Source organism: Ananas comosus, assembly GCF_001540865.1.
Source record: "Ananas comosus chloroplast DNA, complete genome".
Taxonomy (NCBI): Eukaryota; Viridiplantae; Streptophyta; class Magnoliopsida; order Poales; family Bromeliaceae; genus Ananas; species Ananas comosus.
Window position 1 is genome coordinate 75001 of NC_026220.1, and position 12500 is coordinate 87500.

The following is a 12500-nucleotide window of genomic DNA, read 5'->3' on the forward strand; positions in this document are numbered from 1 at the left end:
ACTACTATAGTAATAGTAGGTATAAAGTAATAGTAGGTATAAAGTAATAGTAGGTATAAGAATCATTTATGATACAAGTGGTAATCATACATATATTATATTAACAATTTGTTATCGATTTGGTATTTTCTGAACGGAGCCTGGATACTTTATTTTATCAGTCCAAGTAAACCATAAATTCTTCTAAATTGATAATATTGATCCCTAATATAAAATAAATTGATCTAATTGCACTTCACGCTCCGAATGATTGATTGATGCTTCACTCAATACAATATCTCTTGGGCGAAACAGAGGATATCTCGATCAGGGGAGAGAACGGGTAAATCCCATATGACCCAATATGTCTGACAAGTCGCACTATACGTCAACCCAAACCGCATCTTCCTCTCCAGGACTCCGAAAAGGTACTTTTGGAACACCAATGGGCATTAAATTAAAGAAAAAAATTTAGTACTATACTTCACTTTAATATGGAAACGTAACAATCAATGGTTTATTGTCTTCATCCCTTTTTTCTCTTTATTCTATTTGATACATAGATTGGAAAGTTTATAGAGTAAGACAGAATGAATAAAGAAAAAATTTGAACGAAGAAATCGATCGTTCGAATGATAAACAAGTATCTATCCATTCGTTCCCCAAAAATGGGACCAATCCTCCCATTGCGTATTGGTACTTATCGGGTATAGAATAGATCTGCTTCTCTTTGTTCTTACGAACAAAATTGTTCCGTTATTTTCAATGGAATGGAATAAATATTAATCCTTTCTGATACAGAATCTACTGAAAAGGTTAGGTACATAGTATATATAGTCTTTTCCAATGCGATAAAATAAAGTGACATAGTGTCTATTTTTCTTTGATAAAGAGGTATTTCCATGGGTTTGCCTTGGTATCGTGTTCATACTGTCGTATTGAATGATCCCGGTCGATTGCTTTCTGTTCATATAATGCATACAGCTCTAGTTTCTGGTTGGGCTGGTTCGATGGCTTTATACGAATTAGCGGTTTTTGATCCCTCTGATCCCGTTCTTGATCCAATGTGGAGACAAGGTATGTTCGTTATACCCTTCATGACTCGTTTAGGAATAACCAATTCGTGGGGTGGTTGGAGTATTTCAGGAGGAACTATAACAAATCCGGGTATTTGGAGTTATGAAGGTGTGGCAGGGGCACATATAGTGTTTTCCGGCTTGTGCTTCTTGGCAGCTATCTGGCATTGGGTATATTGGGACCTAGAAATATTCTGTGATGAACGTACGGGAAAACCTTCTTTGGATTTGCCCAAGATCTTTGGAATTCATTTATTTCTCTCAGGGGTAGCTTGCTTTGGCTTTGGCGCATTTCATGTAACAGGTTTGTATGGTCCTGGAATATGGGTGTCCGACCCTTATGGACTAACTGGAAAAGTACAATCTGTAAATCCAGCGTGGGGCGCGGAAGGTTTTGATCCTTTTGTTCCGGGAGGAATAGCCTCTCATCATATTGCAGCGGGTACATTGGGCATATTAGCAGGCCTATTCCATCTTAGTGTCCGTCCGCCTCAACGTCTATACAAAGGATTACGTATGGGCAATATTGAAACTGTACTTTCCAGTAGTATCGCTGCTGTTTTTTTTGCAGCTTTTGTTGTTGCTGGAACTATGTGGTATGGTTCAGCAACTACCCCAATCGAATTATTTGGTCCTACTCGTTATCAGTGGGATCAGGGATACTTTCAGCAAGAAATATATCGAAGAGTTAGTGCCGGGCTAGCCGAAAATCTTAGTTTATCGGAAGCTTGGTCTAAAATTCCCGAAAAATTAGCCTTTTATGATTATATTGGTAATAATCCGGCAAAAGGGGGATTATTCAGAGCAGGCTCAATGGACAATGGGGATGGAATTGCTGTTGGATGGTTAGGACACCCCGTCTTTAGAGATAAAGAAGGGCGCGAGCTTTTTGTACGTCGTATGCCTACTTTTTTTGAAACATTTCCGGTAGTTTTGGTAGATGAAGACGGAATTGTGAGAGCTGATGTTCCTTTTAGAAGGGCAGAATCAAAGTATAGTGTTGACCAAGTAGGTGTTACTGTTGAGTTCTATGGTGGCGAACTTAATGGAGTAAGTTATTCTGATCCTGCTACTGTGAAAAAATATGCTAGACGTGCCCAATTAGGTGAAATTTTTGAATTAGATCGGGCTACTTTGAAATCCGATGGTGTTTTTCGTAGCAGTCCAAGGGGTTGGTTCACTTTTGGGCATGCTACGTTTGCTTTGCTCTTCTTTTTCGGACACATTTGGCATGGCGCTAGAACCTTGTTCAGAGATGTTTTTGCTGGTATTGATCCAGATTTGGATGCTCAAGTGGAATTTGGAACATTCCAAAAAATTGGAGATCCAACTACAAGGAGACAAGTAGTCTGATACGACATTGTTGTGGTATCTTTCGCCTCCATTTTTTTTTTGATTTGACATCGGGTATCAGAGAAATCTTGACTTGAATCACCATCTTTTCTTTGACTTTTTTTCTTTCTTTATATGATATGGTAAATGATCCCAAATGAATAGGTGTGGAAGCTATAATTGTAAACCACGATCGAATCCATGGAAGCATTGGTTTATACATTCCTTTTAGTCTCGACTTTAGGGATAATTTTTTTCGCTATCTTTTTTCGAGAACCGCCTAAGGTTCCGACTAAAAAAATGAAATAACTTTAGAATTTAATTGAAGTAATGAGCCTCCCAATATGGGAGGCTCATTACTTCAACTAGTCCCCGTGTTCTTCGAATGGATCTCTTAGTTGTTGAGAGGGTTGCCCAAAAGCGGTATATAAGGCGTACCCAGTAAAGCTTACAAGTAAACCAGATATGGAGATGGCGACTAGGGTTGCTGTTTCCATTTTTAGATAATTTCAAGATCACAATGGATCTACGATAAGATCGTTTATTTACAACTACACCGGAATAGTATACAAAGTCAACAGATCTCAACCAATCGTTAAATAGGATTTATGGCTACACAAACCGTTGAGGATAGTTCTAGATCTGGGCCAAGACGAACTACTGTAGGGGATTTATTGAAACCATTGAATTCGGAATATGGTAAAGTAGCTCCGGGATGGGGGACTACACCACTTATGGGGGTCGCAATGGCTCTATTTGCGATATTCCTATCTATTATTTTGGAAATTTATAATTCTTCCGTTTTACTGGATGGAATTTCAATGAGTTAGGTTTATAAGAACTATGAAGTCCTAGTCTTTCAATCAAAGAAAAAATTACTTTAGACTTGGATTTCTAGACCATTCTATTCTGGTAGTTCGACCGTGGAATTTATTTGTTTCGGTATTTGCGGAATATGAGTGTGTGACTTGTTATAATTGATCCTATTGATAATACATAGAATGGACCTGTTATCTCTATCAAGATGATTCTACCTCGTCGGATATTTATTCTAGTATCTGGAGCACGGAATATATAGAATAGATCAAGAAAAGAAATATTTGAACTATGATTCATACCTACTATTTATTCAGACCTCGCAACCGGACTCAAAAAAAATTCAAATAGGTATTTCCTAAATCAAACGAATTTTATTCCTTCAGATTTATTTTGACCGAAGGATAACTCTTTCTCTAGATTTTGTTGAGTCATTACATCCATTCATTCAATAAGTGATCATCAAAGGTTCTTACTCAGAGAACCTTTGAGTTTAGCTTGAGGCTAAATCATCGTGGTTCTAGTATGAATCTGAGGTTTCAATTGATTCATAGGGTCTCAACAAGAGAATTCCTATCAATAGTAAAACAAGAGTAAATCCGCAGTACGCACAAAAAAAAAACAATAAATCAAATAACAAATAAAAAATAGGGAAGAGAAGGTTCAAGAGGCCTGTAACGATCAACATAAAGAAAGACAGATGAGCCAACTTGATATTTTTTGGCATTATCATCACAAAGAAGAGATTCCGGATTTTTGTTACTTCGTATCTTCGAGGCAAATCGAATCAAGCGGATAATGAAGTTTTGAACTTTCTATTATATATCCGTTGAAATCAGTATTTGTGTGTTTCCGCTTGAGCCGTACGAGATGAAATTCTCATATACGGTTCTCAGAGGGGGAGTTCTATTGGGTTACCTATCTCAATAAAGTATATGATTGGTTTGAGGAACGTCTTGAGATTCAGGCGATTGCAGATGATATAACTAGTAAATATGTTCCTCCTCATGTCAACATATTTTATTGTTTAGGGGGGATCACACTTACTTGTTTTCTAGTACAAGTAGCTACGGGTTTTGCTATGACTTTTTACTATCGTCCAACCGTTACAGAGGCTTTTTACTCTGTTCAATACATAATGACTGAGGCCAACTTTGGTTGGTTAATCCGATCAGTTCATCGGTGGTCAGCAAGTATGATGGTTCTCATGATGATCCTGCACGTATTTCGTGTGTATCTCACAGGTGGATTTAAAAAACCTCGCGAATTAACTTGGGTTACAGGTGTGGTTTTGGCTGTATTGACTGCATCTTTTGGTGTAACTGGTTATTCCTTACCTCGGGACCAAATTGGTTATTGGGCAGTAAAAATCGTGACAGGCGTACCCGAAGCTATTCCTGTAATAGGATCGCCTTTAGTAGAGTTATTACGTGGAAGTGCTAGTGTGGGCCAATCCACTTTGACTCGTTTTTATAGCTTACACACTTTTGTATTGCCTCTCCTTACTGCCGTATTTATGTTAATGCACTTTCCAATGATACGTAAGCAAGGTATTTCCGGTCCTTTATAGAGAAGACATATCATAGATATTTGTAATTGATCATATATCGGGAAGGACAATAGTATTTCATTGCTACAAATATGGATTATTGAAAAAATAAGACATGTTTTTTGGATACTTCTCTTCAACTCGGAAGTATTGTATTCCTTATTTGATACGAATAGTTGAAGTGGATTTTCCGAAGAGAGGATGGATTATGGGAGTGTGTGACTTGAACTATTGATTTGGCCATGCAGATATATGATTTTATCGCCACGTTGGAATTCACAACCAAATGTGTCTCCGCATCCAACCAAAACGTAAGTCCCCTACGTAGCAGAGGATAGGCCGGTTCGCTTGAGGAGAATATTTTCTATGATCATACCCGAATCATGTCATCCACGAACAGGCTCCGTAAGATCCGTAGAATAGAATAAGTGATGTGGCATGATCCAATGTTCTATCTATTCCACTTAACTTATTTATTATAGTGTGGAAATGCATTCATTTCCTTTGCATCGATTCCAATCTATGATACTATCGGAGTGAAAGAAGGGATCTAAGGAAGAACAGAGGCTAGACTTTATTAGTAACAAGTAAATACTTTTTACGTAAGAAAATCGAGATATGGTGGGGATAAACACCAATCAAAAGACATGAGACAATCCAAAAAGCACTTGATCATGATCAAATTTGTAAGCCTACTTGGATATTGAGCATTTACCTATAAGAACAGAATTCTTTGCAATGAATAGTTGTAGTTGCAATTCTGGAAAATGGAATGTGATAAATCTTTTCTTACTTACATAGAGTTATTAACTATGTTTATGAAATAACGATTTTTTATTTTATATGGGTTTATTTCTGTTATTATATGGGTTTATTTCTGTTATTCCTTTGATTCTTGCTCGAGCCGGATGATGAAAAATTATCATGTCCGGTTCCTTCGGAGGATGGATCCATAAGAATTCACCTATCCCAATAACAAAGAAACCTGACTTGAATGATCCTGTATTAAGAGCAAAATTGGCTAAAGGGATGGGACATAATTATTATGGAGAACCCGCGTGGCCCAATGATCTTTTATATATTTTTCCAGTAGTAATTTTAGGTACTATTGCATGTAATGTAGGTTTAGCGGTTCTAGAACCGTCAATGATTGGTGAACCGGCGGATCCATTTGCAACTCCTTTGGAAATATTACCCGAATGGTACTTCTTTCCCGTATTTCAAATACTCCGCACAGTACCCAATAAGTTATTGGGCGTTCTTTTAATGGTTTCAGTACCGATGGGATTATTCACAGTACCCTTTTTGGAGAATGTCAATAAATTCCAAAATCCATTTCGTCGACCAGTAGCTACAACAGTTTTTTTGATCGGTACCGCAGTAGCTCTTTGGTTAGGTATTGGAGCAACATTACCTATTGATAAATCCCTAACTTTAGGTCTTTTTCAAATTGATTCAACCGCGAAGTACCATGATGTAGGTATCTAGGGAATAGTTACTTCAAAGTGAATCTTCCCTAGATACATTAATTTGATTATGATCTATTCCGCGAAAATACGGATTGTGCCAAAGATGCAAAATTGTTTTCTTTTTTTCTTTAGAATTTTCTTTCTATTAGAATTAGAAAAAGAAGATGAAAAAATTACAATGGATTTAAAATGAGAACTTATTCTTAGGTAAATCAATTGCGAAATGCTTCTGTAGAGTGTCCAATATTTGTTTTACATCTTCCATGCGAAAATATTCAATTCTCATAAGATCTTCTTGACTGTTACTCAAAAGGTCCAATAATGTATGTATATTGGACCTTTTGAGACAATTATAGGTCCTGGAAGGCAATTCTAATTGGTCAATAAAAATACAATTCAATGGAATTCCTTTTTTGTTTTTCTTTAGATTAGTTAATCTATCTTGAAAGGTTAAAAAGGGTAGAGTAAACCTGTTTTTATTTTCTTCGAAATTAATGTCCTCTTCCTCCGCATGTAGAAAAGGAATAAATAAATCAATCAAATTACGAGAAGCCTCATAAAGTGCTTCCTTAGGAGTTAAACTTCCATTTGTCCATATTTCTAGAAAAAGTATCTCTTGTTTTTCATTCCCATTCCCATAAGAATGAATACTATGATTCGCATTTCGAACAGGCATGGATACAGCATCTATAGGATAACTTACATCTTGAGAGTCATTTATGGGTTCCATACGATATCCGCGATCTCTCTTGATTTGTAATCCAATACACAAATCAATTGGTTCCGTCAGGTTAGCTATATGTTGTGTCGTGTCAACTATTTCTACGGAAGGTGGTGAGATGATATCTTGAGCGGTTACGTATCTAGGACCCCTTACGCAAATCAACGCGTCTCTAACTCCATAGAGATTACTTCTCAATACAATTTCTTTCAAATTTAGTAAGATTTCATGTACTGATTCCTCAATACCTACTATCGTAGAATATTCATGTGGCACCTTCTCAGATTTTGCACGTGTGATACATGTTCCTTCTATTTCTCCAAGTAAAGCCCTTCGCATGGCAATACCGATGGTATCAGCTTGACCTTTCATAAGTGGTGACAGAATGAAACGACCATAATAAAGACGCTTACTGTCTACTCTTGATTCAACACACTTCCACTGTAGTGTTCGAGTGTATCCCGCTACTTCCTCTCGAACCATACTATACTAGTATTATTATTTGATCATTGAATCATTTATTTCTCTTGAAATCGGTTTAATTCTTATTTCTACACACGTCTTTTTTTAGGAGGTCGACATCCATTATGTGGCATAGGTGTTATATCACGTACGAAACTTAATAATATACCACTTCTACGAATGGCTCGTAATGCTGCATCTCTTCCGAGACCAGGACCCTTTATCATAACTTCTGCTCGTTGCATACCCTGATCAACCGCTGTATGAATAGCATTTACCGCTGCGGCTTGAGCAGCATAAGGTGTTCCTCTTCTTGTGCCTTTGAATCCAGAAGTACCAGCAGAGGCCCAAGAAACTACCCGACCTCGTACATCTGTAACAGTTATAATGGTATTGTTGAAACTCGCTTGAACATGAATAACGCCTTTTGGTATTCTACGCCCATTCTTACGTGAACCAATACGCCCATTCCTATGTGAACCAATTCTTGGTATAGCTTTTGTCATATTTTATCATTTCATATTTATGAGTCAGAAATATACAAAAAGAAAAGATACGGAGATATCCATTTCATGTTAAAACAGATCCTTTACCTTATTTTTACATAAGGTACTTATTTTAGAATTTTGGAAAGTAAAGTTATTTTTTAGAAAGATTACCCTTGTCTCTGTTTATGTTTCGGATTGGAACAAATCACTATAATTCGCCCACGCCTGCGAATCAGTCGACATTTTTCACAAATTTTACGAACGGAAGCCCTTATTTTCATATTTTTTATTCCTTACCTTAATTCTGAATTTACTTCTTGGAAGAGAATAAGTCTCTTGAATTTTTTTTTTTTTAACTTCGAATTGTATACCCATGGTTAAAAAAATAACCTAATCGTTCGAATCTTTGTTGCGAAGTCGATAAATTATACGTCCCCTGGTTGAATCATAACGACTTACTTCAATTTTTACTCTATCTCCCGGTAGTATCCGTATAAAACTGCGCCGGATCCTCCCTGAAACATATCCTAGAATTAGATCTTCATTATCTAAACGGACCCGGAACATACCGTTGGGAAGTGATTCAGTAATTAAACCCTCATGAATCAATTTTTGTTCTTTCATTCCAGGTAACCTCCTTGAAGTATCAACTAATGGAGGAAGAGTTATATAACTCACTTTTCCTCTCTATTTTACAAATAGGAAGTTAGAGATCAAATTCGGATACCAGAGGTGGAAGATTACCATATATAACACAAAATTTCTCCTCCAATTCTTTCTAGTCGAGCTTCTCGATCTGTTATTATACCTCGAGAAGTAGAAAGAATTACAATTCCCATTCCACCTAAAATCTTAGGAATTCGTTGATAGTTGGAATAAATTCGTAAGCCGGGTCGGCTGATACGCTTTAAAATGGTTCTAGTTTTATATATTCCTTTTCTGGTTTTTCTATGTCGCAGAGTTGAAACCAAGAAATATTTGTTACTTTCCTGATGTTTCCGAACGTTTTCAATAAAACCTTCTCGTAGAAGTATTTTAACAATGTTTTCGGTGATATTTGTAGATGCTATTCGAACCCTTCCTTTTTTATCCATGTCAGCATTTCTTATAGAAGTTATTAGATCGGCAATAGTGTCCCTGCCCATGACGAACTAGAATTATAGGTTCCTCCTAATTTTGATATAATCAACATGTTTCCTTTTTTTTTTTCTTTTTTTTTTTAGAAAGTATATACGTGAGACACAATCTACTAATTTGATCTATTTGATCTATTTCAGATACCCTACTATATCATAGTCTCATCTACTACTATTTATAATACTTCGGGAGCTAATGAAACTATTTTAGTAAAATTCAACTGTCTCAATTCTCGAGCGATCGCACCAAAAACTCGAGTTCCTTTTGGATTTCCTTCTTGATCAATGACAACTGCAGCATTGTCGTCATATCGTATTATCATACCGTTTTCACGTTTGAGTTCTTTACATGTACGTACAATTACAGCTCTAATTACTTCTGATCTTTCTAGAGGCATATTGGGAACTGCTTCTTTGATTACAGCAACGATAACATCACCAATATGAGCATATCGGTGATTACCAGCTCCTATGATTCGAATACACATCAATTTTCGAGCTCCGCTGTTATCCGCTACATTCAAAAGGGTCTGAGGTTGAATCATATCATTTTTATTTCAATCTGTTATTTCAATGCAAAAGAAAAAAAAAAAAAGAAATATTGTCCGTCCAGAAATAAATAAACCTGCGGTTGTTTTTTCATCCCCAATACCCCTTTTTGTTTAGTTCCACATCTCTATCCTGAAATAAGAAATTGAGTTCGTATAGGCATTTTGCGCGCAGCTATCTCAATAGCTGCTCTAGCTACAGTTTCTGATACTCCACCCATTTCATAAAGTATTCGACCCCGTTTAACAACGGATACCCAATATTCAGGGGATCCCTTCCCCGAACCCATACGCGTTTCCGCGGGTCTTACTGTAACAGGTTTGTCGGGAAATATACGTACCCATATTTTTCCACCACGACGCGCATATCGTGTCATTGCTCTTCGCCCTGCTTCTATTTGTCTAGCTGTAATCCAAGCAGGTTCAAGTGCCTGAAGAGCGTATCTGCCGAAACTAATATGATTGCCTCGACAAGATATTCCTTTCATTCTTCCTCTATGTTGTTTACGAAATCTGGTTCTTTTGGGGTTATAGTCGATGGTTGTTTCTTAATTCCATCTCTACTGCAGAACCGGACATGAGAGTTTCTTCTCATCCAGCTCCTCGCGAATGAAAGGATTCAAATTCAATAATATTATAGATACACATTAATAGATAATACACCAAGTAATGGCTTTTATTGATATTGAATTTCTTACATAGGAAGGAAGATGTAGATACAAGATATACAATACAGCTAGACGTGTGTGTACATTTATGTATCTTTATAGATAATGTAATGTTTCTCTTTTTTATTTTTATAACATAACGAATCCTTTCCTTATTTTTTTTGACCTCTATCAAATTACGACAAAAGATTGTAATCCAATAAATAAAGGTTTCGCGGGCGAATATTTACTCTTTCCTGTTTCATTCGTAGGTTCAATTCATGACCTCTCAGAATAAATCAATTTTTTCTTGGTCCGTTCCGCCATCCCACCCAATGAATTATTAGGATTTGTTTTCAATAGAATCCTATGCAGTCACAGGTTCTGTCGTTCCCATAGCTTCTCCATTAATGGTTAGGTCCGAACTTTGCAATGGAGCTTCCAACAAAATTCGTTCCCGAGTCAATTTCCTCAGTTTTTATTAACCCGAAGGCTCTTTATTATTTTATTCTATTTAAAATTATTTCATTTACAAATTCTTATATTTCTAATTATCTTATCAGTATTGATGCTTTATCACACTGCCTTTTATGACGTGATTCATAGACCATACATATTGGAATCATATATCATTGATATTTTTGTTCTTTCTTTCTATCATCCTTCCATTTATCCATATCCCTTTATTTTTTTTTTTTGCTTTACAACCCATAATCAGATTTATTTTTTCTTGAAAGAATTTCAGTTGCTACAACCATATGATAGATCCACTCATTCATATAGTGACCGTTTCTTGGGATCTCGACAATACGAAGCAATAAGTTGGTTATTAGTTTATTTTATATAATTACAAAGTTTATAGTGGGGGTCAGTCTATTTTTTTTTTTTTTAATCCCAACTTGAAACTATAAAGAAAAAACTAACGAGTCACACACTAAGCATAGCAATTATACCAAATGATCAATCGAATTTTTATTTAACCTTATAGAATTAGAATTGTTCATTTTTTTTTTTTTAACGGAAAAAGAATGAAAGAGTTTGTCATTTTTTGTTTTATCACTGGACAGAATGGGAAGACAGGGTCGATTATTTCTCGTCTACAAATATCCAAATTTTTATACCTAATACTCCATAAATAGTTCGAATGGTATAGGAAGAATGATCAATTTTAGCGCGAATTGTTTGTAGGGGAACTCTACCCTCTCTGATCCATTCGACACGTGCAATTTCTTTTCCGTCGATACGGCCTGCTATTTGCACTTGAATTCCCTTTGTATCCGTTTGTTCAGTTAATTCAATAGCTTTTTTCATTGCTTTTCGAAACGAAACTCTATTTTTTAATTGTAAAGCTATATATTCTGCAAGAATATTAGGTTGTCCATAAGGTTTTTCAACTCTTGTGATAGCAATGTTGAGTCTCCGGTTTACAGAATGAAACTCCTTTTGTACATTCATCTGTAATTCTTCGATTCCTCGTGTTTGCCCCTCTATTAATAAATTTGGGAATCCAATATAGATTATGACTTGGATCAAATCGATTTTTTTTTGAATTGTTATACGTGCAATTCCTTCGAAACCTGAGGATATTTTCCTATTTTTTTGTACATAGTTCTTGATACAATTCCGTATTTTTTCATCTTCCTGTAGACCCGCGGAATAATTTTTTGGTTGTGTGAACCAAAAGGAATGATGACTTTGAGTTGTACCAAGTCTGAAACCAAGTGGATTCATTTTTTGTCCCATATTTTTCTATTATATATATATATTTTTTTTTTTTTATATGAATCTAAATCTTAGATTGATCTAAAAATGATTTCGATTTATCTTTTAATACAATTGTTATATGACATGTCGGTCTTTTTATCAGATAACTACGTCCTCGAGCCCGGGGTCTTAACTTTTTCACAATAGTACTCCTATTGGCTTCGGCTTTACTAATGAATAAATCAGCTTCGTTCAAACCCATATTATGATTAGCATTTGCTGCTGCGGAATAAACCAATTTTAGAATGGGATAAGATGCTCGATAAGGCATGAGTTCCAGTATCATAAGTGTTTCCTCATAGGAACGCCCGCGAATCTGATCAATTACTCTTCGTGCTTTTAAAACAGACATACATATATGTTGAGCTAAAACTTTTACTTCTTTACCTGAACTTGAGTTCTTTATCATAGGGTTATTCCCTACCTTTTTGAAATTTGTCATAAATAAGGTTATCCCCCGCCTTTGTTTGATTCACATCTATTTTTTCTTCTCAATTTTTCTATTCCAAATTC

General features: G+C 35.9%; 16 protein-coding genes across 16 annotated transcripts. All coding sequences in view use genetic code 11, as the record gives it.

Moving 5' to 3' along the window:
• On the reverse strand, window positions 364-432 carry clpP (clp protease proteolytic subunit; one of the parts in which the record gives this gene). Coding sequence (YP_009116367.1) covers window positions 364-432 — 69 coding nt within the window.
• Window positions 433-881: 449 nt separating this feature from the next.
• psbB (photosystem II CP47 chlorophyll apoprotein) lies at window positions 882-2408 on the forward strand. Its single transcript has one exon. The coding sequence runs from the start codon at window positions 882-884 to the stop codon at window positions 2406-2408; it is 1527 nt and encodes a 508-aa protein (YP_009116368.1).
• A 180-nt stretch (window positions 2409-2588) lies between these two features.
• On the forward strand, window positions 2589-2696 carry psbT (photosystem II protein T). Its single transcript has one exon. The coding sequence runs from the start codon at window positions 2589-2591 to the stop codon at window positions 2694-2696; it is 108 nt and encodes a 35-aa protein (YP_009116369.1).
• Window positions 2697-2752: 56 nt separating this feature from the next.
• On the reverse strand, window positions 2753-2884 carry psbN (photosystem II protein N). The gene has a single exon. The coding sequence runs from the start codon at window positions 2882-2884 to the stop codon at window positions 2753-2755; it is 132 nt and encodes a 43-aa protein (YP_009116370.1).
• Window positions 2885-2995: 111 nt separating this feature from the next.
• Window positions 2996-3217, forward strand: psbH (photosystem II phosphoprotein). The gene has a single exon. The coding sequence runs from the start codon at window positions 2996-2998 to the stop codon at window positions 3215-3217; it is 222 nt and encodes a 73-aa protein (YP_009116371.1).
• Window positions 3218-3342: 125 nt separating this feature from the next.
• petB (cytochrome b6) lies at window positions 3343-3348 on the forward strand (one of the parts in which the record gives this gene). Coding sequence (YP_009116372.1) covers window positions 3343-3348 — 6 coding nt within the window.
• Window positions 4132-4773, forward strand: petB (cytochrome b6; one of the parts in which the record gives this gene). Coding sequence (YP_009116372.1) covers window positions 4132-4773 — 642 coding nt within the window.
• A 903-nt stretch (window positions 4774-5676) lies between these two features.
• Window positions 5677-6240, forward strand: petD (cytochrome b6/f complex subunit IV). Its single transcript has one exon. It carries the CDS (start codon window positions 5677-5679, stop codon window positions 6238-6240), a length of 564 nt encoding a protein of 187 aa, YP_009116373.1.
• A 165-nt stretch (window positions 6241-6405) lies between these two features.
• On the reverse strand, window positions 6406-7425 carry rpoA (RNA polymerase alpha subunit). Its single transcript has one exon. It carries the CDS (start codon window positions 7423-7425, stop codon window positions 6406-6408), a length of 1020 nt encoding a protein of 339 aa, YP_009116374.1.
• A 68-nt stretch (window positions 7426-7493) lies between these two features.
• On the reverse strand, window positions 7494-7910 carry rps11 (ribosomal protein S11). Its single transcript has one exon. The coding sequence runs from the start codon at window positions 7908-7910 to the stop codon at window positions 7494-7496; it is 417 nt and encodes a 138-aa protein (YP_009116375.1).
• A 149-nt stretch (window positions 7911-8059) lies between these two features.
• rpl36 (ribosomal protein L36) lies at window positions 8060-8173 on the reverse strand. The gene has a single exon. It carries the CDS (start codon window positions 8171-8173, stop codon window positions 8060-8062), a length of 114 nt encoding a protein of 37 aa, YP_009116376.1.
• Window positions 8174-8282: 109 nt separating this feature from the next.
• infA (translation initiation factor 1) lies at window positions 8283-8516 on the reverse strand. The gene has a single exon. The coding sequence runs from the start codon at window positions 8514-8516 to the stop codon at window positions 8283-8285; it is 234 nt and encodes a 77-aa protein (YP_009116377.1).
• Window positions 8517-8632: 116 nt separating this feature from the next.
• On the reverse strand, window positions 8633-9037 carry rps8 (ribosomal protein S8). Its single transcript has one exon. It carries the CDS (start codon window positions 9035-9037, stop codon window positions 8633-8635), a length of 405 nt encoding a protein of 134 aa, YP_009116378.1.
• A 167-nt stretch (window positions 9038-9204) lies between these two features.
• rpl14 (ribosomal protein L14) lies at window positions 9205-9573 on the reverse strand. The gene has a single exon. The coding sequence runs from the start codon at window positions 9571-9573 to the stop codon at window positions 9205-9207; it is 369 nt and encodes a 122-aa protein (YP_009116379.1).
• Window positions 9574-9704: 131 nt separating this feature from the next.
• rpl16 (ribosomal protein L16) lies at window positions 9705-10106 on the reverse strand (one of the parts in which the record gives this gene). Coding sequence (YP_009116380.1) covers window positions 9705-10106 — 402 coding nt within the window.
• On the reverse strand, window positions 11157-11165 carry rpl16 (ribosomal protein L16; one of the parts in which the record gives this gene). Coding sequence (YP_009116380.1) covers window positions 11157-11165 — 9 coding nt within the window.
• Window positions 11166-11309: 144 nt separating this feature from the next.
• rps3 (ribosomal protein S3) lies at window positions 11310-11966 on the reverse strand. Its single transcript has one exon. The coding sequence runs from the start codon at window positions 11964-11966 to the stop codon at window positions 11310-11312; it is 657 nt and encodes a 218-aa protein (YP_009116381.1).
• Window positions 11967-12009: 43 nt separating this feature from the next.
• Window positions 12010-12396, reverse strand: rpl22 (ribosomal protein L22). Its single transcript has one exon. It carries the CDS (start codon window positions 12394-12396, stop codon window positions 12010-12012), a length of 387 nt encoding a protein of 128 aa, YP_009116382.1.
• Between the last annotated feature and the right edge of the window lie 104 nt (window positions 12397-12500).